At 35.1% G+C, this 22,224-nt stretch overlaps 1 protein-coding gene across 7 annotated transcripts in view; it reads right to left on the bottom strand.

The window, feature by feature from the left end:
* The window catches only part of ATP11A (ATPase phospholipid transporting 11A), a 115,483-nt gene that overhangs the window by 32,075 nt on the left and 61,184 nt on the right, over positions 1 to 22,224 (bottom strand). For 6 of the 7 annotated variants that reach the window (XM_058849100.1, XM_058849108.1, XM_058849125.1 and 3 more), the window contains exons 3-14: positions 16,551 to 16,640; positions 15,358 to 15,438; positions 13,775 to 13,882; positions 10,853 to 10,981; positions 10,235 to 10,338; positions 7,572 to 7,622; positions 6,056 to 6,120; positions 5,593 to 5,674; positions 4,225 to 4,375; positions 3,279 to 3,476; positions 1,625 to 1,798; positions 69 to 232 (exon numbers count right to left, since the gene is read on the bottom strand). In XM_058849100.1, coding sequence (XP_058705083.1) covers positions 69 to 232; positions 1,625 to 1,798; positions 3,279 to 3,476; positions 4,225 to 4,375; positions 5,593 to 5,674; positions 6,056 to 6,120; positions 7,572 to 7,622; positions 10,235 to 10,338; positions 10,853 to 10,981; positions 13,775 to 13,882; positions 15,358 to 15,438; positions 16,551 to 16,640 — 1,397 coding nt within the window. The remainder of the gene's footprint in view (positions 1 to 68; positions 233 to 1,624; positions 1,799 to 3,278; positions 3,477 to 4,224; positions 4,376 to 5,592; positions 5,675 to 6,055; positions 6,121 to 7,571; positions 7,623 to 10,234; positions 10,339 to 10,852; positions 10,982 to 13,774; positions 13,883 to 15,357; positions 15,439 to 16,550; positions 16,641 to 22,224) is intronic. The other variant, XM_058849116.1, reaches the window with a different exon arrangement.

Genomic DNA, 22,224 nt, shown 5'->3' with positions numbered 1-22,224 from the left:
AAACAATTTTGAGCATCAGTGATTAAATCTGTAGTTTAGAAAAATATAACACGTAAGTACACAGATACCTCTGTATTCCTTCAACTAAAGCAACTTCATCAGGTGATGATGATATATATATACAAGATCTTCTTTGTGCCTGGCTTTTCTTCAAACCATCTACACTGTCATCATCCTTCACCTGAACAGTGTGGCAAAGACAAAGAGCTCGGAAAAATAGTTCCTCTCTCTCCTGAAAAATAAAAGGAATGGTTGTGATTACGTGTTATCACTTGGAAACTCTTCTTTTGGGAGGTGATCAGTATCACTGATGATTGCTGATTATTAATCAGACAAAGGCAGGCTCCTTGAGGGGGAGCCAGGTCTTCCCTTGTGGTAACCACACAACCGTGTCACAGCTGTTTGTACCCTTAGGATTGCCATACAAGTCAGGTTGCTGGGATTGCCAAAGAAGTCCAGCTAATGATGCAAAAAAAACAACCCAGTGTGCAACTTCTACCTCCTCTGCATGCCTAGATGTGGCTGAAGTTGTTTTCTATTTTTTTTTGCTTAAACTTTAACAACTTGTATTAATTAATCACTACTTAAGGTATAATTCAGAAGCCCTGAGTTCACACAGAAGGATGCAGTACTTGGAGCATAGGTCTTAGCAGGGCTTACAGATTTCAATCTCTTGAGCAGCTTGAACACCCCTCAAAACTAAATAAACTACTGAAGTGCACATACTTTGGCAGCTCCAGCCACCCACTTCCTATAAAATTTCAGATGGTTTGGTAGTGACAGCTCCTGGCACCAGAAAGAGATTTCTATTTCATGAATACCTGTCTATGTCATATCTTTATCTTTGTGTCTGAAATCTATTCTTCTGTGCTGTTAAATACAAACTGACTGTGCTGTTGTGATTCCAAGATAAAAACTCAGCATACCTCGGGACCAGATCCTGAGGGCCATGGGTGAGAGATTAGGCTGCTGAACTACAGCAGTGTATTTTAAGAGACCTCATTTTGTACAGTGAAGGGTATGATATGAAGTGAGTGAGAATGATATGATACTGCACTGATGTAATAAAAAATACATTGTACTTTGGCTGTCATTATCCTGCCCATATAAACTCTTCTCACACATGAAGCCTCCTGGAATTTCAACTAATTTTACTTTACACAACAAACAGCCACATGCTGTAGGTAGCACACTTCAGATGTGGCTAAAATAAGTCACATTTTAAAGTAATGTAATTTGATCATAAACCATTCTGTGGCCACATTTTCACTGAGTGATGACTAAGTGCTTACACTAAGCCCCCATTTTCCCCTTTAGGGATTTTCTTGTCTTGCTTTCCCTGTTGTACCTAAAGTTAAATGGAAACCAGTTATCTGTGTCTGTAGCTATTAACCAGAGAAAGTTCTATATTTGGATTTTAACTCAGCTTTACAACTGCATTAAAATGAGAAACTTCCCATTAAGTCTCTAAATCTTACTCTTAACTAGGAAATGAAAATGTACATACAGTTATCTACTTTGATTAGTAAAATTCAAGAATGTTGAATTTCTAATATTCCCTTCATCAATACAGTTCAATTTTCATGCTTCACTGTAAAAAACCAAGAACATAGAGTTATCATACCTTTCCACTACCTCCTGGAGATGAGTCAATCATATCGATTCCTGTACAATCATGGAGGATTTGTCCATTGCAGATAACATGTGGTACATAAACATGCCCTTCAATGCAACATTCTACAAATTCCATATTGTTCTCAGTTAATGTTCCTGTTTTATCTGTGAAGACATACTCAATCTGCCAATGAGAACAAGATAAAAACAGTAGAAACATGAACAGAGATTTTACACCATCTCTGAACAAAACTGAGTTTATTACTGGGTTACACTTTCCTTTGAAAATCCTTATGCTCTTCCAGAAATGGAAGACAACAATTTCTTTTGGCAGTTATGTTCACAGACGTACAAAGATTTATCCTACAAGAATATCAAACAACGCTATCTTTTGTCTCATAATGCATGTAAAATGATGTGTTTAACCTACTTCCACTCTTCTCTCTAGGTCCTTCTTAGTATTTAATATCTTTCTTGCTGTAAGACAGGTATTTATAGAAACAAAATGCATACAAATTTAATTTCCCAGGGATTATTATTTAATGCACATGCCTGGATTTGGATCAGTTACTGTCAGAACAGTCTTTAAGGTAGTATCAGAATTCCCCACTACAATTACGATAGTTTAAATGAGGATTGTGGAGACATACAGTTATATCCATGGGCACTGTAATTACCCTGGAAAGACTCAATTTTTTTTCTCAATATTGAATTTTTCATTAACTCCATCTTTTACAATGAGTCCCAGTGCTTAAGTCTAACAACACTAAAAAAACCCCAAAATCTGAATTTTCAACTAGAGGACTAGATTGGCTCAATTTTGGATCTTGGACATAGGTATTGTATGCACACTACATGTCATATTTGATAAGCTAAGAGAATGAAGTAAGGTAAGGAATTAAACACCGAAAATAAGGCTATTATTTAGAATTCATCAGATTGTTTATCAAACTTCACCAGTTATGCAGTGCACTGAACAAACTGAAAACCAAATAAATTTTTGGTCAGTCTTCAAAAGCATCATTAATTATGCACACTTTCCACTGAGACTGACTTCTATAATATTCACTAATCTGAAAAGGCACATGCCAAATTTTCCAGTGGCTTTTTATCTGTGGATGAAATACCCACAGTTAAACTTTTTTCACAGTGGATAGGTTTTATTCATTTGAAAAACCTATGAAAACATTCTTAACTGGGATCTTAAATATTTTCTCAAACAAAATTTAACTGTTTCTATCTCAAGGTGATGATTTTCTTAACACAGAACAGAATTTATTTTCAAATATTAGGCAATTGATCATTTTAATGGATGAAACTTGTGTCTGGAGATGCAGTGTCAGTCTAATCAGACAAAAAGGGCTTTATTTTTCCATCTAACTTTTAATCTAAGGAAGCTAGATGCTTATAACTGATGGAGAGGAAGTGTTTATCCCTTAATACTATAGTAATACTAATTGAATTTTACTGACTGGGTGAGAAATCAGAATTTTTGAATCGGAAAATAAAAATATCTCAGATTTTATTTTTAAAATTAATCAGCACTAAGGAAAATGCACATGTAGCTGCAAAAAAAACCCCAAAAAACCTTGAAGTAACAATTTTAGAATAAAAACCTACAGTAGAAACAGTTTATGAAAATACTATCATTCAATGAAATTTACCTGTCCCAACTCTTCATTGAGGTCAGAAGTGTTCACCAGTGGTCCTTCACCTATACCCTCATCGAACATTTCCTCATCCCATGCAATGAAATAAGAACCAAGAAATTTCTGCATTTCCACAGTGACATACATGGATACAGGAATAATGTAGTTGAAAAGAACCATGAATGCAAGGAAGTCTGTAAAAGCTTGAAGAAACTGCCAAAGAAACAAGATGAAAATATTGATTTTTCATGTACCATTAAAGACTGCAAGATTACTACATATATTTACAATTTTGTTTTTTCAAATAACTGTTGAACAGAAAGCAACACCTTTCATACCTCACACAGTTCAGCACAGGATGCAAACCTTCATGATTTATAACATCACATCTGGCATACAATACAGCTTTTTCTTTTAAATTTGTTTTTTTCTTTACAGATATACAGGTGTAGAATAGTGTTGCATAGCATGGTACTGTACACAGCATTATTGTAAAGTTCCAGAGCAACTAATGAGCATTAGTGACTGATGCTCTCTGAGTGCTCATAACAGAGCAATATGAAACTAAGCTTTTGAGAGCCATTTTTATGGAGATTCCTACAGTGGATTATTTTGAACATGTTTCTTACAGGACTGCCAATAGCTGTGGGATTCCTTCCAGCCCTTGTATTTCTCTGCAAGAGGTCAATTCTTTAGGAACTTATATAAATAACAAGCTGCTCCAAAACACTTTCATGAAGCTTTTTATATTAAACCAGACATTTTCTCATCACTTAAATTCATAAATACAACTCAAGGGCAAAAATTTAACATACAAGCTTTCTACAAGTATACTATCTATCACCACAGTCAGGAAAAAAGCATGACTGGTATGTAAGCAAGCTGTATATACTTTTCAGTAGAATCTCTATAACTTAAGGGTTTAGGGAAACTTTCTTGGTATTATAATTTATTTCCATACCAAATTTCTTTTCTTTTCAGGCTCTGTTTTCTGATTATACCATGGCTCATCACGAAATGGTTCACTCTGCCAGGCATACTTCAGAACAGTATTTATTAGTGCTTTACTGACGAGAATACAGAGGTATACAACAAGAAATACATTCATTGATCTAAAAAAAAAAAAAAAAAAGCCAGAATAAGAATTCCATTAGCATCTAAAGTACAGAGTTTATTAGAAAATGTTATACATCAGTCTAATATTTGCTGCAAGTCTAACAATGCTTAGATGTTAAATAACCCTTCCAAAGTGCTTTTCCAATGACGAAAAAAAATACTGACATTCTTTTATATTTTTCTATTATCAAAACTAATATATTAGTGAAAACAATAGCACAGATAGAATCACAACAGAATAACTGGGCTTGTCTCTGCAGACCTTTTCATGCCACTTTGCTGAATCATTATAAGATCACTCACCTAAGTACTTTTATAGAAATATAAAACCAAAAAAGAACATTTTGCTACGTAGCTGTAATGTTTTAACTCTAGGCAGATCTAAAAAAAGAGCAAGAACATTTTGCATTTAAAATTATATTTTCATTAATGATGGGCATGAACTAAAAGCCATGGGTTATAAATCAATAACAATAGAAAGAGACATCATCATTGTTCAGTCACTGTGTAAGAGAGAGGCTGTCAGCTGGTCAGTACATCTTGCCTCAATCAATGACATCTTGTTTTTCACAAGGCTGGACACCTTACACACAGCTGATGATTTCAGATAGCAGAGTAGGAATAGAAAATAATCTCTATATTAAAAATAGTAAGCAACCAATGTCAGCTCACTCCTTAAGGATAGCATTGCCTTACTTTCCCATCACATGTCTGGACAGAACTTGTTAATTTTAGCTAAACAATGGAAAACATGCCACAGACAAGCACAGTTACTGCAGCAGATCCAAAGTGAAATGATAACATTAAAAAAGTTATTTTTACTGAATTCAAGACTTACTTGCAATGAAAAACATTGAATGCTAGGATAATAAAAACCACAACCTTGGAAAACTGTCAGTAAATATATTCCAAACAGTGAAAGAAAATCTTATGACAAAACATCATAGCTTAATGAGCTAAGCATTAAATAAAAATGGCTTTATTTTTTTAAACATCTAGCAAGAATAATTCAGTATTGAGAACCTCATTTATATGGTTATATGACTTGCATTATAAGTAAAAAATTATTTAAAAAGAAGCAAATTTTAAGTCCCTCTACCTCTTTTTTTCGTTTAAATCAATGACACATATACTTTCAGAGAAAAAAAAAATCTGATTTGCACCATTAGAACATGCAGCTTTCTAACCCCAAAATAAGAATTAGAAATCATACTTCTCTACAGCAGATCGCTTCTGTGATTTTGATTGGTAATTTAATGCCATCTTAGTTTCCATGCCAGTGTAGATAGCAACACCTGAAATTAAACAACTTGTTTTATTAAAAATTGCACAGTGCAGTAACTTCAAAAGAGCACAATCATTAGATTATTATCTCTGTAATTTCTTTAATTCTTTAGTCTGAAAAAAGAAACCACAGATTTGGATGATAACCCAAAATCAGAAATGGCTTTATTATCTTAGTACTTAGAAATTTTAAGCAGCATTTACATCCCATTCCAGTCACAGTTTCCAATTGCTAAAGTGCTTGTATGTAACAACATTAAACCTCATTATAAAGTTGTAAAACAAGTTACCCAGTAGAAATCATAAGCCCAGGCTTACTATAGGCTTGTAACCTTGTTTGGTGTTTGCTTATTACTTCAGGGTCCATTAAAATAGTCAATAGAAATATTTACCAAAGATTTTTTCTGTGTTCTTTAAAGTGGCTCCTCTAAGAAGCAGATTTTCAGATCCTAATGGCCTGCAAAAGATAAGTATTACAAAATGTAAATGTTTAGAGAAAACCATCAGGCCTTAGTGGAAGTCACACAAACCAGAAAATTAGTTTTACTAAAAAACTTGTATTTTAACAAATTACAAGGCATATTTAAAATTTTAATGTGAAAATTAAAAATAGATAAACAGATGCCTAAAATTAAGCTCAATTTCACAATTCAAGTCTTAAACCAATGCACCTAAACCCAAATAAAGACTCAAGATCCTAATTGTACAGTACTTATTTTCAAAAATATTAATTCTATTAGTTTTTAGGCTTATATAAACTATGGTGTCCTGTGTGTTATTACTACTTAAGGACAATACACTCCTCCATTTTATTTTAAGTATAAATGCCATACAAGGTATTTTTGATACTTGCTGTAAACATTTTTTAAAATGCCGATAAATACAGCTAAAATAATTTATTGAAGAGTACAGGAATTAATGTAAGGACCTCAATGAAATTTAAATAATATTTTGGAACACAATATATACACTAATCAATGTAAGAGTTCAATACCTAGGACTACTTTACAGACAGACCACATGCAGAATTCAGATTCTATCTATACAGCAATAAAAAAAACAAACCAAGAAGTACATTCAATGTTTCCAAAGGTTATTCAAAGTGCACTTGCAGTATGAAACTCCCAAAAAATCAAGAAACCACAAAGAAAGGGCCACAATTTTTACATTCTGATGTAAAACTTGAAATTAGTTCCAAGAAACTAGTGGAACAATGTTACATGAATGACCCAGACCAATGGACAGTTTCCACAGCAGACTGTGACAGAAAACAAGGTATCTACAGATGCACTGAGGTTAGGAAGGTACTTAGGCAGCAGAGTAACTCCCCACATGCTGGGATCTAGGATATCACCCCAGCAAGCAGCTTTTCCCTCCTATTGCTTTGCCTCTTATTGGCAAGAATCAGAACAAAATCAGGTACAGCAAGTTGCATGTTGCCTTTCTTGAAGACACAGCACTATGGATGTTTTAGACAGAGGTACAAACCCACTTAGAAAAATTAAACACAAAAAAACTACTTGACATGTTCAAACCCTTCAAATCTAAGAAAAATGAAATATATAAGTGACACTATTTATATTGTTTAGTGCACTACCAAGATCTTATGCTAATGGGGCAGTATTGTACAAGTGATGTAAAAATCATATCAACATCATTTACAAACTAAATAAATTTCACATAAAAGTGAAGTTTGTATAAAGACATTAAAATACTAAGTAAGATAAATAAGATCAGAAGATGAAATATCAATTATTTATGAAATAGCAGTCTGGAATCTTCTAAGAGAAAAATATTCTATCACTAAAATAAAACAGCATAATGTTGGTGAAAAAAGGGTAATTCTCATTATTGATACTTATTCAACTGTGAAATATTTGAATGTGTAGAAACTCTGGATTTCCCCACCTTGCAATAGGCTCATTCCTATCATGGTAAACATTTATTCGACCAACAAATCTGAAAGGGAAATATACAAGTAGTTTAACAGTACTGCTAACAGAGTATTTAAGAAATATTTTCTAGAAAGTATGTATCACAGAGACCATTTTCCAACTGAACAGGCTCCAATTATCCAGAACATGAACAAGAACGTAAGAGATACGTATATATATATATACACACACACTTAAAATATGTAAATACAAAAATACACAGAATGGTAACTTGACATAAATTTTGCATATAAAGAGGTGTAAGAGATGATAAAATTAGGGATAAATATTCTAAGTAGACCCATGAGCAAGAAATAAAAAGTGTTATTCCCTAAACTACCCGAGATAAGTCAGTGCAATTACTATCTTTTACAACATTTAAAGCCTACAACTAAATTAAAACCAAAGCAAACCAAAGCATGGAGCTAGTAAGTAATTCTTTCTCTGAATATCCGTCAGTGCATTTTATCTGTATATGATGGCTTGGCCCTGGATTGCAGCTAAGCACCCATCAGCCTCTCACTCCTTCCCTCCCCAGCAGGATAAGGAAGAGAACTGAAAGAGCAAAAGCAAGATTTTGACAATTTAGTAAGTGAAGGGAAGAAAACCAAGTGACACAAAGGCAACCCCCTATGAGCCTGCCGATGCCCAGCCAGTCTCCAAGCAACAGCTGCTTTGGAAGACTGCCCCCTGCTCCCTGGTTTTATTGCTGAGCATGACACTATATGGCACAGATCTCTCTGGTCAACTGAGGTCAGCCATCCTGGCTGTGTCCATCCCCAGCCTCCTAGCCACTCCCAGCCCATTTGCTGGAGGGGCAAAATGAGGAACAAAGTTTGACACTGTGCAAAAATTTTGCACCAATAGGTAAAACCATGGTGTGCAATTAACAGTGTTTTAGTCTCAGAGCAACAACACTACACTACACTGGCTGCTATGAAGAGAACTGACTTCATTCCAGCCAGACTTGGTACACTGCATTTGCCATACCACAGTCCAAGTGGATAACCTAATGCAAAGAGGATTAAGCTGGACATTAGGGTTCTCAATGGTAGAAGACACTGGGGAGCTGGTGGGCCTGTTACTAGCTCTGAAGCTCAGAGGAGTGGTAACCTGTCTGCTTAAAGAACATGCAACATCGTAGGGCCACATCTGAAGACAGCAATGTACAATTGGTTATGATGCATTATGATATAAAATAACCACGTGCCTTTGGAAGAAAAGATTTATTGTTGTGTTTTGTTGAGAGGTAAAGTTTCAAGTAGACATCAGCAGAGATACAAGCTGACTACCAATAAACATTTTCATAATTTGTGTCAACAGCTGTCCCAAAGAATTTCACCATCTGTAATAGCATGAGTTTCAACTTGCAGTCTTTCACTTTGAGACCCAAGTAACTTAAAAAAAGGGTCAAGCAAGTGATGGACTTGATGCTCTACAGAACCTGTCCACAAGCAGAGTTCTAAACCAGCTTCTTAATCACCAAGATCACAGAAAACATATACCTTCATACCTCAGAAATAAGCAATGTTTTTTCTGCATCTTCCAACAATATTTGCTGTCAAAAGAGTGCATTTTAGCTTGACATCATATTTTTTTCTGTGTATTATTTCAGCTACTTTTTACTGCGGCAGAAAAAAACAAGTGTTCTCTCAATGGTATAGGACTTTCTGTGTTACTATTAAGAAAGAAACCTCAGAAGAGGCCTCTCAAGATTTCTCATTAGGTTTAGTGGAATTGTGTACAGTTCTTTTGTTAAATATTGAGTATTGTATGACTTTATACAACTGTAGAAATTTTTCTTCATGTTCTGCATTCAAGTGTTTTCCTAATCATGATGGTTTCATGCTGTCATTAGCCAGTATTTCAAAGCCTGTGGTGCGAGGCTCACGGTTATCAACAGCAGATGAAAATCTGTGTTTCAAATAGTCTTGACAATTTAAATTTAGATCTGATTAGATTAACAGTGGCTTTACTTTGTTATGTGACTGATGAAGATCTCTACCAGGACTAGAAGTGCTTGCCATTTACTTATTGTTCATTTGTGCTAGCATGTTACAATTATCTTCAATCTGCAATATCTTTGCAGGAGTCTTTTTAGGCCACTTCAGCATTTTGTGAGTGTTATTTTAGTTAAAACTAGATAATATAATCTGTACACCCATTTAACTAGGTACACATAAATGACAATACTTTGCAATACACTGAAAGCAAAGGAGTGAGTGCCACAGGCAACATCTCCATATTGTGGAACACCCTCTTCCTCTAGAGAACCTCACAAACTGTATGTGACGTCCAGAGAGGTGTGGGTGCCAATATCAAGAAGTGTACTAAGTACTAGTAAAGCTTAATTTCTTTCTTATTTTTGTATTAAAAAAAAAAGAAACTGAGGGTCTAGAATTTTCATCACACTCCTCAGAGGACTGCTTCGTGCCATCCCCCTTTGGAAACCACTAACACAGAGCACACCTAGCGAGCTACCCGCACATAAGGAGTATGGATGGAAGACCTACCTGACTTCAAAGCTCACTCTAACCAGAGACATGCAGCCAGTATCTTTTCATTATGATATTTTTATGACGGTATTTTATATTGCTCAGATACCCTAAATGAAACAGGTAAGAATTACTGTCTTACTTATAAAGGTCAGGCTGAGGTTGTTCACATTCAATGGTAGCATGTAGCGCATCGATTTCTTGTTCATTGTGAAATGCCTTTGTGTCTTGAACAGCATAGTAAGTCTGGAATTAATGAAACCATGTAAATAAAATAAAAAAGAACAGATATACAAGACATTAATCTGTACATACAGTGCAGTTCAGCATAAAATTTACTAACTTCTATGTAAGAGCTCGTAATTCAAATAAGAAGCATCTCTGAAAGCTCCTATTTGGGCATCTTCTTACATGGTCTTTTCCAACCGTTTTTTTAATGATTCTACAGTGATGTGCAAGTACCTTGCAGTGTATTTATAAATCAGGTCACAATGAAAACATTTAAGTACAAAAAGTTAGTGTATTATCATTGTAATCTGCATGCCTTTACTGGACACAGACAAAATCACAAATAAAGTCTTCAAACTTCTCATAAAATAATATTACTTTTAGAGAAATTAAGTCAGATGGTAGAAAGATAAATTACCCAAAGGTACATTAGTGTACCTGCTTACATATAAACATGAAGTCATATCGTGATCTGTGTCAAAAACTAAAAGCAAACTTGGCCTTAAAAAGGAAATGTAGAACATTTAATTACTTTGTGACTGGATTCACCATCCAAACCAGTTGTTGTAACAAAACATGTTCCATCTCCTCTACTACTTGATAGGAATATTAAATCACATGGGAATTTTTCATCTTCTTTTACCATTACAATATCTCCAACCTAAGGAAAAAACACAAGAAAATAAAATGCATGTATGTAGCAGCCCATATTTCAGAATTGAAAATTAAAACCTAGATTAACACAAATATTTTGAAAATTCAACAACTTTTATTTACACTAGGATTTTACCATAAGAGTAAAGAAAAACAGAGATATCTCTGGAAAACTGAATCATACCTTGTAGAATGACTGAGATCTATTGTTTCTGGCTTTCCTCTACAGGAAACCACGAGAAAGTACTGTCTTATTAAGTTTTGCAACATTATTTGAGAGATGGAAGATATTATCCTTATTTTAAGACTAAATACAACAAAACTGTTTCAAACCACCAAGATATGTGAGCTGCTCTTAAACACAGCTGAAAAAGCCAATAATTTCATCTGCTGATGAAAACAGAATACATTTTTAGCAGAATTTTTGACTAGAAGTCCACCCTATTTTTATCTGTGTTTAAAGGTGAGCAAAATATTTTTATTCATGGTAACATAGGCAATATTTTACAGCACGTTAAAATGTTGCAACAGAACAGCCAACCAATTACAAATTCAAAATATTCTTGTAAATCATTCAAGAAGAATGTTTTTCCACATTTTTGGAGCTTAAACAAGTGGCAAAGACATACTCCATGTTCTAAGGATATCAAGATTTTAATAAAAAATCCTATCAAAAATATGTAATATTTGCTATTTTTCATGTAAGTCGACATCTGTTCAATATACTTTTACATCATAATTTATTATAAGACTTAGGTTAATCATTGTTCATGTTATATGCTTATAAAGCTAAATTCCACTATCCTTAGCAGTTGGCAGAAGTCACATAATTCCAGTTAAGCAAAACAGTCTGATAAAAATCAGGAATAGTAACATCTAAAAATAAAATTTTAGAATGATTATAAAAAATGACATGTATCTAACTATATATGAGAAAGGCTTTCTTTTTTTTTCTTAACCAATAGCTATGATAAATTGCAGATTGTACACACGTCACAGGAGAACACAAACTCTAAGCATACCTGCAACAATCAGGTATGAAATTCTCATTTTCCTCAACTCAAACCAAATAAAAGTACTAACACATAGCATCTTCATAGAATTTAAAAGGTGTTCCAGTATTTGCTGCTATGTCAGCTAAGGATGCAAAGAGGACAGGGACAAGTTTTTTTCTGGTGGAAAGTGACAGGACCTGAGGCAGTGGGAACAGCCTGGAATATGGGAGGGTTCGCCTCATTTTCATTGCGCTGGTGATTGAGCACTTGAACAGTTGCCCAAGGGAGGTAGGTGTAGTCTCCATCCTTGGAGAGACTTAAAACCTGTTTAGATAGGGTCCTGAGCAAACAGCTCCTGGTTGTCCTGCTGGAGCTGGGAGATGGATCAGAAAACCTCCAGAGATGCCTGCAAACCTCAGCCGTTGCTGAGGTTGTGTGAAATAGAACTCAGGGTTTCTTATTTTCCTTCTTTAATCAAGTGTCCTGAGGCTTTAGGTGCAGAGGGGTCTACTTTATGCAACTTAATCTGTTTTCTCATGTTATATAGATCTGAGAATTTCACCCATTTACAAATACACATAGATATCCCTTCCTATGCAAGTATTTTCAAGGTCTGTCTCTCCTATCATTTAGTCACTCAATAACACCCTCTGAAAGGCAATAAGCAGGGGAGAAATTAAGAAAATATGATTAACAGATTAACCATTAAAATTCAAAATCCAGTTGCATGATACTTGACTATTTTTGTTTGGAATATTTAACTGGATAGTTTAACACACCTGGAATTCTCAAGCATGTGATGTCCTGATTTTTTTTATTACCAGGAAGCCCTAGGCAGAAGCTATCCCACTCAAATGGAAGGTCACAGCAGAAAGGCTGTGAACACTGTTGATACACTTATGCCCAAAAACAGCACAGCAGAAAAAGACATCCAAACAAACATATTAAAAATAAGAAAATTCCAAACAAATATCTATCAAATTTTATGAATTCTAAAGAAAATAATGTGAAGTTCACCTGGTCACAAAAAACCCGCACAAATCAAGAAGCAAAAACTAATTTCTGAAAACATACTGAAAAGGGAATGTAGCAGCATTCACAAGGTCAATGAAGAAATTGTGATTTGATGGGTTTTGAGAAAATATTTAGAATGTGTTTTGTCTGTATGTATGCATGTATCTCTATACATAGCACTGATTGTCACAATCAGCCTTAATTAAACTATAATGTGCATAATAGTAATTATACCCCATCCCAAAGAGTGTTGAAGGCCAGGTTAAATAATGCTCTGAACAATCTGGTGTAGTGCAAGGTGTTTCTGCCCATGGCACAGGGTTTGGAACTAGATGATCTTTAAGCTTCCTATCAACCCAAAGCATCCTGTAATTCAGTGATAATCACAGTGGACAGGAAATAGAGAAAAGATAAACTATGAAAGAAATTCCAAGTTAAAAACGGAAAATGCAAGTAACATCTACGGAAGGAGTTAGTTAATTCCAGTTAAGCAAAACAGCCTGATAAAATCAGCAATAGTAACATTAAAAATAAAATTTTAGAATGATGATAATAAACGAGGTTTATCTAATCTCATTAGACGGTTTAACTCATTACAAGTTTAATTTTATAAAAATATTTTATTCAGAGGCATAAAACTGGAAATTAGTATACTGTAGGTCTAATCATTAAATGAAATAAATGCTACATCATCTTCCTACATTTCTGTATAACTTGTTTTATGTGTGAAGTGTACAAGAAGGGTGAAATAAAGTCTGACTTACAAAACCTGTTAAGACATAGTTACTTACTCTTAATTTTCGGCTTTGCTTCCTAACCAGTTTACCGTGCTGAATGAAATGAACAGGGCAATGATTTATTGCATTGTCAGCTTTATGTCGGAGCCAATCTTCATAACCCTAGAAAACAGTGAAATGGAATGATGCAGTGATGCACATTTGACTATAAAGACACAGAATAGCTCTAGCTTATAAGAAAAATTTTAAGAATTATCCTTCATCACTGTAAGGGAAAAAGTATTCTCACTAGAATAGATGAAATTGTGATACGTGTCAATACTAGAGTTATGCTGGATATCTATGAAAAAACAAAACCATCTTTTAATGAAGACATTTGGATGAACAAGCATTTTGAAAGTGTAGAACAGTTTCTGGTATCTCTTGCTCATGCTCTATTGACTCGAGTAAGTGCACAGTATTTGTAAAAGCAGACAAGGAAGGTAGTAGTGTAGGCAATATATTTTGGAAGAATGGGTCTTTATCCTGCAAGTTGATAAAGTGATGACATGACAAAAGATTGTCGTATTTGATGACTGCCATACAATTAAGCCAAACCTTTTCATTCTATATACAATATATAGTTGTGAAGAATTTTATTTCAAGAAACTTTGCAGAGTACCCTATCTTTAGTGCTCATTTACCCTATGAATTTGTGTTTTATACAAGCAGACAAACTAAAGGATAGGGAATCTTCAACTTTCTATTGAAAAAGTCCTCCCATATGACAAAGATTGGGACTGACAAAGTCATCAGTGCTTAAGAGACAGAAAATACCACCTGTAGTCCTAGCATTCTTAGGTCTAACTCTCTTGAGCACATTTGAAAATTCAATGCAGAACAAAAGCATCACTACCTTAGATGCTCTCAAAAATAATCTGGGAACCCACTGAGACTTTAAAACTTTAGTGTAATATATTTCCAGGGCTTGGTACAGCTCCTCAAGAAGGTCTCAAAATCTACAAAAGTTGTTGGTAAGAAAAATCAAGGAAATACACAGAACAACAGTACCAGGCACAGCATTCATAACCCAGGCTTTGGTAGGTCACTACTAACAGTAGGACTTTAAAGTGTAACATTTTAAAATCTTAAAAGTGGCAAAGCCACACTAAAATACTAGTTCTTGCATATATCACAACTTTCGCTCAACAAGAAGTGCTGAATTTAAGTACAGAATATACTCAATTATGAATAGTTACCAGTGTAAAGAAACACAACTCTCCATAGCTTCTTGGAGACTCATGAAGGAAAAGTCTGCATTTAGCATAAAGACTATGAAGGTAGTAAGTTATCTGTTATCTGTTAATGGACAACTGAAATCATCCTCTGTTTTGGGTCTATGTGGGGGCAGTTAACTTCCTTCACAGCAGTCCTGTGCTGCTGTGCTTTGTACTTGGGGCTAAACCAGTCTTGGTTACAACCTAGTGTTTTGGTACTTCTGAAGAGTGTCAGCATCAAGGCTTTCTCTTCAACATTTTCCCATGGCAGACCAGCAGGCTGGGGGTGGGCAAGAGCCTGGGAGGGGGCATTGCTTGGACAGCAGAACAAACTGACCCAACTCTCTCTTTAGTTTTACTTTTGTTCACGACATTACTCACCTGTTTGATAGCTGTGACAGTGATGACAAACAAAAGTGGAAGTCCACTTGTAACTGGACTAGTAGGTGTATCAATAATTAACTGCAACAAAAAGAACAAATATTTTCTGGTTACCTTTTTGTGAATGTAAGCAATCAATCCTTCAAGCAGGATCTCCCAAGTTATTTCATCAATATGTTACAGGACATCAAGAGATTTTATTTGAAAAAAACAGTACTTCAACAGAACTTTAAGAATGTGTACTAACTAGACAGATAAAAATTTGAAAACTGGATTCCATAACAAGATGCAATTCTGTAGTTAGATCACATTAACATCAGACGTTAATGCCTCAAAAATATTTGTTTGCAAGAGCTTAAGGTAGTATTAGACTGGAAAGTTGCAGCTTTGGAAGCAGAATTATGGAGCACCATTAGAAATTAGCATGGCACTGGCTTTACATGTTATACAATAAAGCTGTTCTTAGACATGCAAAGAGTCAATTCTGAAATACTGAGCTGGGGCTTCTGCAAATATAAACAAAGAGGCAGAATTCACAGAGGGAGTGCAAATGACAAAATATAAGTTGTCCTGGGAATCTGCACTGCTTTGTTTCTACAGAATCTGGTCTGCAAAGCAATACAGCTTTTCACTTATTAAGATTTTTATTATTTAACACAATAAGTGACTATGACATGTTTAGAATTAAGATACCTAGAAAGCAGTGCACTAGGTATTCATGGGACTAATTTCAAAACCAAGTATTTTTGTACCTCTGTAAGCAAGCATCATATCAATACCTATTATTTCAGTTCTCACAGGCTCTGATCACAGTACAGTTGGAAAACTGCTATTGAGACATTATTTTATTATAAATTAAATTATTTTTGCAAAACAAATAAAACTGTGTCATCAACAGAATTTGTGGAAACAGTTTTACTGATCTGGATGTTCATTACAAATTAAAAATTACAGACATTCTTTTCATTTTTTTTCAAGACATGTCTTGCCATCCAACTAGTGATGCTGTCAAATTCTCTTCAGATTAAATTCATATTGACAACCTAGAAATTAAATAAAACCCTTTTATCACAACATCATTGTAAAACTATTTACCTCCATGGTCCTCAAAATCAGTTAATTTTAAAACCTTTTTCAATTTCTCCCTATTTTAGAAAGAGCACAGAACTTACTAGAAAATGGGGATAGCTTACCTGAACAAGGAAAATGATGAGAAAATAGAAGTTAGCTATTCTTCTGAATTGCTCAAACAAATTTTTTGGTATAAAGTTCCAAAACGTGTACTGAAAACAAATGCACATATTATGAGTGTTTGAAGGAAATATTACTCACATTCAATTTTATAACTCACATTTCAAGATTAAGCTAAACAAGAAGGAGTATTTTCGTTACTTAGTTTAATAATTCACCGAATTTGAATCTTAATTGACAATCACACATTCTCAGAATAGTATAGTTTTTCTGAACTGTGATCATCTTTGTACTAGGGATTGTAATAACTTTTAACTAGCAACAATACTTGTCCAGAGTTAGTTATGGAATGGTTTATTTAATGGATTTTCAAGGCACCTTAGTGATTTCAAAGAGCAGTTCTGATTCACTTTTATGTTATGTTCATGACTTGAGATAGGTGGCACTCAGAATTAACTACACAGTAATAGGAAAACAACCAAATAAAAGCTGTCAGCTCCTCTTTTGTTCCTCGGCAAGGACACAAAAATACTCTTCAAGATAAACTACAGCGGTGAATAAGAGCAAGTGGCTGCATTTCTGTACTGATCTTATAAATTGCCACAAGTGCTGTAAAATGACATAGGAAACAGTATATAAAGCTGCAAACAGAAAATGTAAAATCTTCAAATATACAAAGTCACGTAAAAGTGGAAAAGGAGCTTAACATCATCTAGTCCCCATCCCCTGCCCTGCAGCAGGTTCAACTACAGCCTTTTTACACAGCTCACTCTGTAGCTCCAGAAAAACATTGCAAGGATTGCTTATTGAAACACATGTAAAAAAACATCAGCTAAAACCCTGTGAAAAGGTTTGAAAAATGGCTTGAGAAAACTAGCACTGCATCATCTTATTATCCAAATTATCCTTTGACACATAATAAAATGACAACTCCAATAAAACTTTCATTTCAAACGAGATGGGCTAAGAAGCTTATCCTAATTTACTTGCTCTGTTACAAATGTGCCTTGTCTCCTCTTGGCAGATTGCACTTATACTTGCTGATAACCGAATTATTCCATGAGCTAGACATCTTCTGAATTTTGCCCTGAAGGCAAACACAGACAGAGCTCCAGAAGGAAAGTATTTCTATTATATCTAAAGACAAAAAGTATCCATGAGAAATATGCTTTAAATGTATATGGAACCCCATTATATAGAGCAATCTTTTTACCTTATAGGAATTAAAGCCTAAACACGTGTAAGACATAGGAATGAAATGTTCTTTTATCGTGTTCCAAAAATCAATATCTATCCTAAATATGCCCTAAGTTACCACTTAATCCTCCAAAATAGCTACTTCAGTATTAAATCACCTGTGAGCAAACCAAAACTCAGGCAGGCAGACATGCAACAGTTCAAAAATCAAGTGTTCTAGTCTTGCAATCAGAGGCAGGAATGCAGTTTGCACTACCCACTATCCAGCTACATGGAATTTTCAAAGAGAACAAGTTAGACTTGATTATTTTTCCTTGCAAAACAATGCTGATCATTCAAAACTGCTATTATGATAGATGACCGTGTGGATTCTATTAAATGACAATAATTGCATATTTTCATCATTATCAGGTAAGTTACCTTTGTTTTCTAACTTTATCCATTTATTTTTTAAGAATCTCTACCTGCTGGGTTAGAAAAATCAAAAGCATTTGTTTCCATTTTCCTGCTTCGATTTTTTGATAGAAATACTATTTTTCCCATGGCAGAGGGTCATCTTTAAAAGTCTGATGATTAACACAAGCCCCTCAAACCATCATTCATTAAATAAAAATGTAATCTCTTATGTAGTAATTTCCATCCTGTATCTCCTACAGGGTTATCTGACTAAATGTCTGGTAATAGCATTTTACTGTTGGACTAGATATTTAAAATATCTGATTGAGTAAGCAAGTAAATCAATTAAAACAACAATCTTTGAAAAGGTTGTTCACCTTTACCCTTAGTATCCAATCCTTCTTATATTCTAACCTTAGCTCACTGCTTTCCCTGCCAAGATGTGGTCTACCACAGCTCCACCTTTAATCAGCAGCCCTCTTAGGTGAATAAAAGTGAATAAGATGGGAACAAATCACTTTTATGGTTGAGAAGTGCTTCCTAAAATGGATGCTTCTTTAACACTTCTTAAGATTTTATTTTCAATCTGACAAATTTTTAGCACTTTATGACTCTGGGTTTCGGGGATACTAAGTATGTCTTTATTCTGCCCATTCATCTTTAACAGAGCAGTAATGATTTTTGCAGTTTAGGCAAGAAAGCACACTAAGAGGTCTAGACAGACCTTCCCTTACCCAAGCCATTAGTAGCTCAGAGCAGTATCTACAAATGGGCAAGTAATGTTTAAGCAACATAATCACTCCCCAGAGAAGCAACCAGAGGGGCTGCCACTCAGAACAAGATTTATCTCATGACTGCTGCATTCAAGGTACTTTCTCTACCCTAGTTAGGCAGGAACAAACCAAAAATTTTTAAAGGAAAGTCATAAAAACGGATGATATTAAATCCATCAGATTACTCTGCTGAGAGTTCAGATAATTTCTAGTCATGCTCTTTGTAAACCCTTGAGAAGTAGTTTATGTATATTTAACTATCTTTTTATTCAATATAATTCACTTGAAGGATATAAGTTTATCCAAACAGTTACACACTATTTAGATAAGCTTTCAAGCTGGAGATGACTTAATTGATCTTTTCCAAATGCTACAAAAGACCTAGAGGCCAGAGCACACGGGTGCTTTTTGCATAGGGGAAGCAACACATCAGACACCAAGCAGTAGAAGTTATGCATGCAGCTGAAAGAAGAACACACGGTGCCAAAAGATGCATCTGAAGCACTGTGCAAGAGTCTGCAAGATTCATCTGGTGTCAAAACAGCATCATTCAAGTAGATTTTCTTTCCATTTATAATTGCAGTAGCACCTGCAGTGCTGGCATATTCCTGCCCATGCCCCTGGCTCCATCTTGCTCTTTTTACTGATACCATCTTGCCTGCAGCACCTCTTTGTTAGAGCCAGTAACACTAATTCAAGAGTGTAAAATACAGTGCTTCTTCACACTGTATTTTGACCTTTTCATCTGGCATCTGCATGCCAGAATTTTGGCTCACGTTTCAAGCTACTCTTTCCACCCTAAGAAGCAGATATTTTCTTAAAAAAAAAAAAAGGGAGAGTTTCTTAAGTAATCACTTTACATCAGAAGCTGAAGCTGTACGAAAAAGCACTTCACACTGAATTTTGTCAACACCTCAGTTTCTTAGAGATTATTTGTTTTAAATAGTCACCACCTCTCTTCTAACACACCCTGATTTCACTCTTTTCACTCAACCTTTTTGACTGTTTCTTGTAAATGTTTTAAACTATTATAACAAAAAAAAAAAATCTACTATATTGGTTTAGCCCTGGTTCATAGACATCTTCCTATGATGATTTTCATCCCTTCTGGAAAAAAAAAGAAAAAATCCATCCTGAGGATAATAAAATCAGGATAGTATAGAAAAAAGCTTATCTTTCAGTCATTTGTGTCCTACTGCATTAGAGAGGCTAGCTGCAAGCATGACAGTGTCCATGGTGACTTCAATAATTTTAATGTACACATTTTTTATCAATTACCAAGAAACAATGTATTCTTAAAGCTGTAGTTTAAAAACTAGATTGCAGGCACATGTGCATAGCATAGAACATAGTTTGGGTGGAAAAGGACGTTCAGGATCTTCTCAAGCATCTAGTGTCAACCTCCCTGCCACGGGCAGGGACACCTTCCACTTGACCAAGTTGTTCCAAGCCCCATCCAAACCAACCTTGAATGCTTCCAGAGATGCAGAATTTACGTCTCTGGATAGCCTGTTCCAGTGCCTCACCATCCTCAATGTAAATCTGAACCCATCCTCTTTCAGCTTCAAGCCTTTCCCCCTTGTCCTTTCACTTAACGCCCTTGTAAAAAGTTCCTCTCCAGCTTTTTTTGTAGTCTCCTTTTAGGTACTTTTAGGACATAACATTTTATATATAACATCAGCTTACATAGCATTATGTTATCAAAAAATATAAATATTACATATATTATATACATACAGGTAGCCCTCTTCAATGGAAGAGCCGAAAAACGTCTGATCAAAAGTTTCACTGTTTCTTTAAAGGCAGTTTTAGTTATAAATATACTACTTTTTTGAAACACCGTTTGTCTATCAATATAGAGAACTGGTAGAGAAAACTATGGCAAAGGGTATATAAAAAAACAGGAAATCAATAATTATCTGAGACCATAAGAAGTGAGTTGAGAGTATGCCTTGTCTAACTCAAGTGACTTGCTTATAAACATATAGGAAGTTTATAGCAGAACTCATCTATATTCCTTAATGTATTAAACTAATATCAAGACTCTGACTCGAAGCAAAAAAATTCAGACTTCTGTGCTTATATGCTACTCAACAGAACTTTAATATTTTGAAAAGTGTTGTGTCATATTTATGACAATTTGGAATGAATGTAGAAAGACACAATATTTTAACAAAAGTATTAACATATGCACAATCTGCACTGTGTTTATCCCTCCACTGAGGGAGGAACTCCTGTTTCTCCACATCACAAGGTCATTCACAACACAGGGATCAGTGAAAGCTCTGCTACATGTAGGGCTTTTACAAGCAAATAACCATCACTAGGTTCAGAGAAAGGGAAAAAATTAAAGTGATTTGGGGAAGTTAGATCAAATGGTACACTTGATGAACAAACACACATATTTTGGCATAGGATTTCTTAAAAACAGTTGGTAATAAAACAGGACTTCTATTACAAACAAGTCTATCTTTAGTAGTCCCTGTTCAGCAACTCTCAGTCTTATTATACAGATGCTATTAAACTCCAGCTCCTCTGACAAAGAAATCCCCCAGCATCTGTAATTATGTAATTATAGTTTTCAAAAAGAAAAAAACCCAAAACCTTACAGCAAGGATGACTGACTGAAGACAGAAGTCACAGAGAATACGAGAAAAACAGAAGAAAGAACATGTGCAAACAAGCAAGCTTCACTTTCTCACTTGTAAGGAGCGAAGAATTATACCTGTCTTCCCTGGCATTAGGTTTAGACCTGTTGTTTTCCTTCCTTCTTTTGCTTCTTTCACTACATGAAATCTCCACACTGATACAAAAAATTTAAAAGGCTCGGTTAGGGGCAGTACCACCAGAAGATAAAATACTGCTAATAACCCTGGACTGAGCCATGGGAAGCATAAATGGCTTCTCCTGGGAACACAAGGGAGGTTTCAAAGAGCCTCTGACCTGGCAATGCCATGCTGAGCAGGATCATCAAGAGCAAAGAAGAGATTTTCCTTGCTCTCTCTAGGCACTGACAGTTATCCCCAGAAGGAAAGTGTATTATTGTGCCTGGAAGAAGTGCACACTCATGCACTCCCATCGCAGCTCAGGTATTGAGATCTCTGAGCTGGCTCCTTTGAGAGTCCAATTGATTCAGAAGCATTTAAGCTTTAGTGCCAGCCAAGTCCATTTACTCTTTTCATCTCTAACAACTCCTGCCCCATTCAGTCTCTGGGCTGGGCACATCTGACTCTTCAGCCCTTGCAGCATCAGATCTGACCTCCTGCTTCCCCCTGTGGGGCTGGGAGTCTAGGGATTACCCAGGCAGAAA

The sequence above is a fragment of the Poecile atricapillus genome, chromosome 1 (genome assembly GCF_030490865.1).
Source record: "Poecile atricapillus isolate bPoeAtr1 chromosome 1, bPoeAtr1.hap1, whole genome shotgun sequence".
Lineage (NCBI taxonomy): Eukaryota > Metazoa > Chordata > Aves > Passeriformes > Paridae > Poecile > Poecile atricapillus.
Note: the sequence above shows the minus strand (reverse complement) of the source record. Positions and strands in the feature narration are given on the sequence as shown.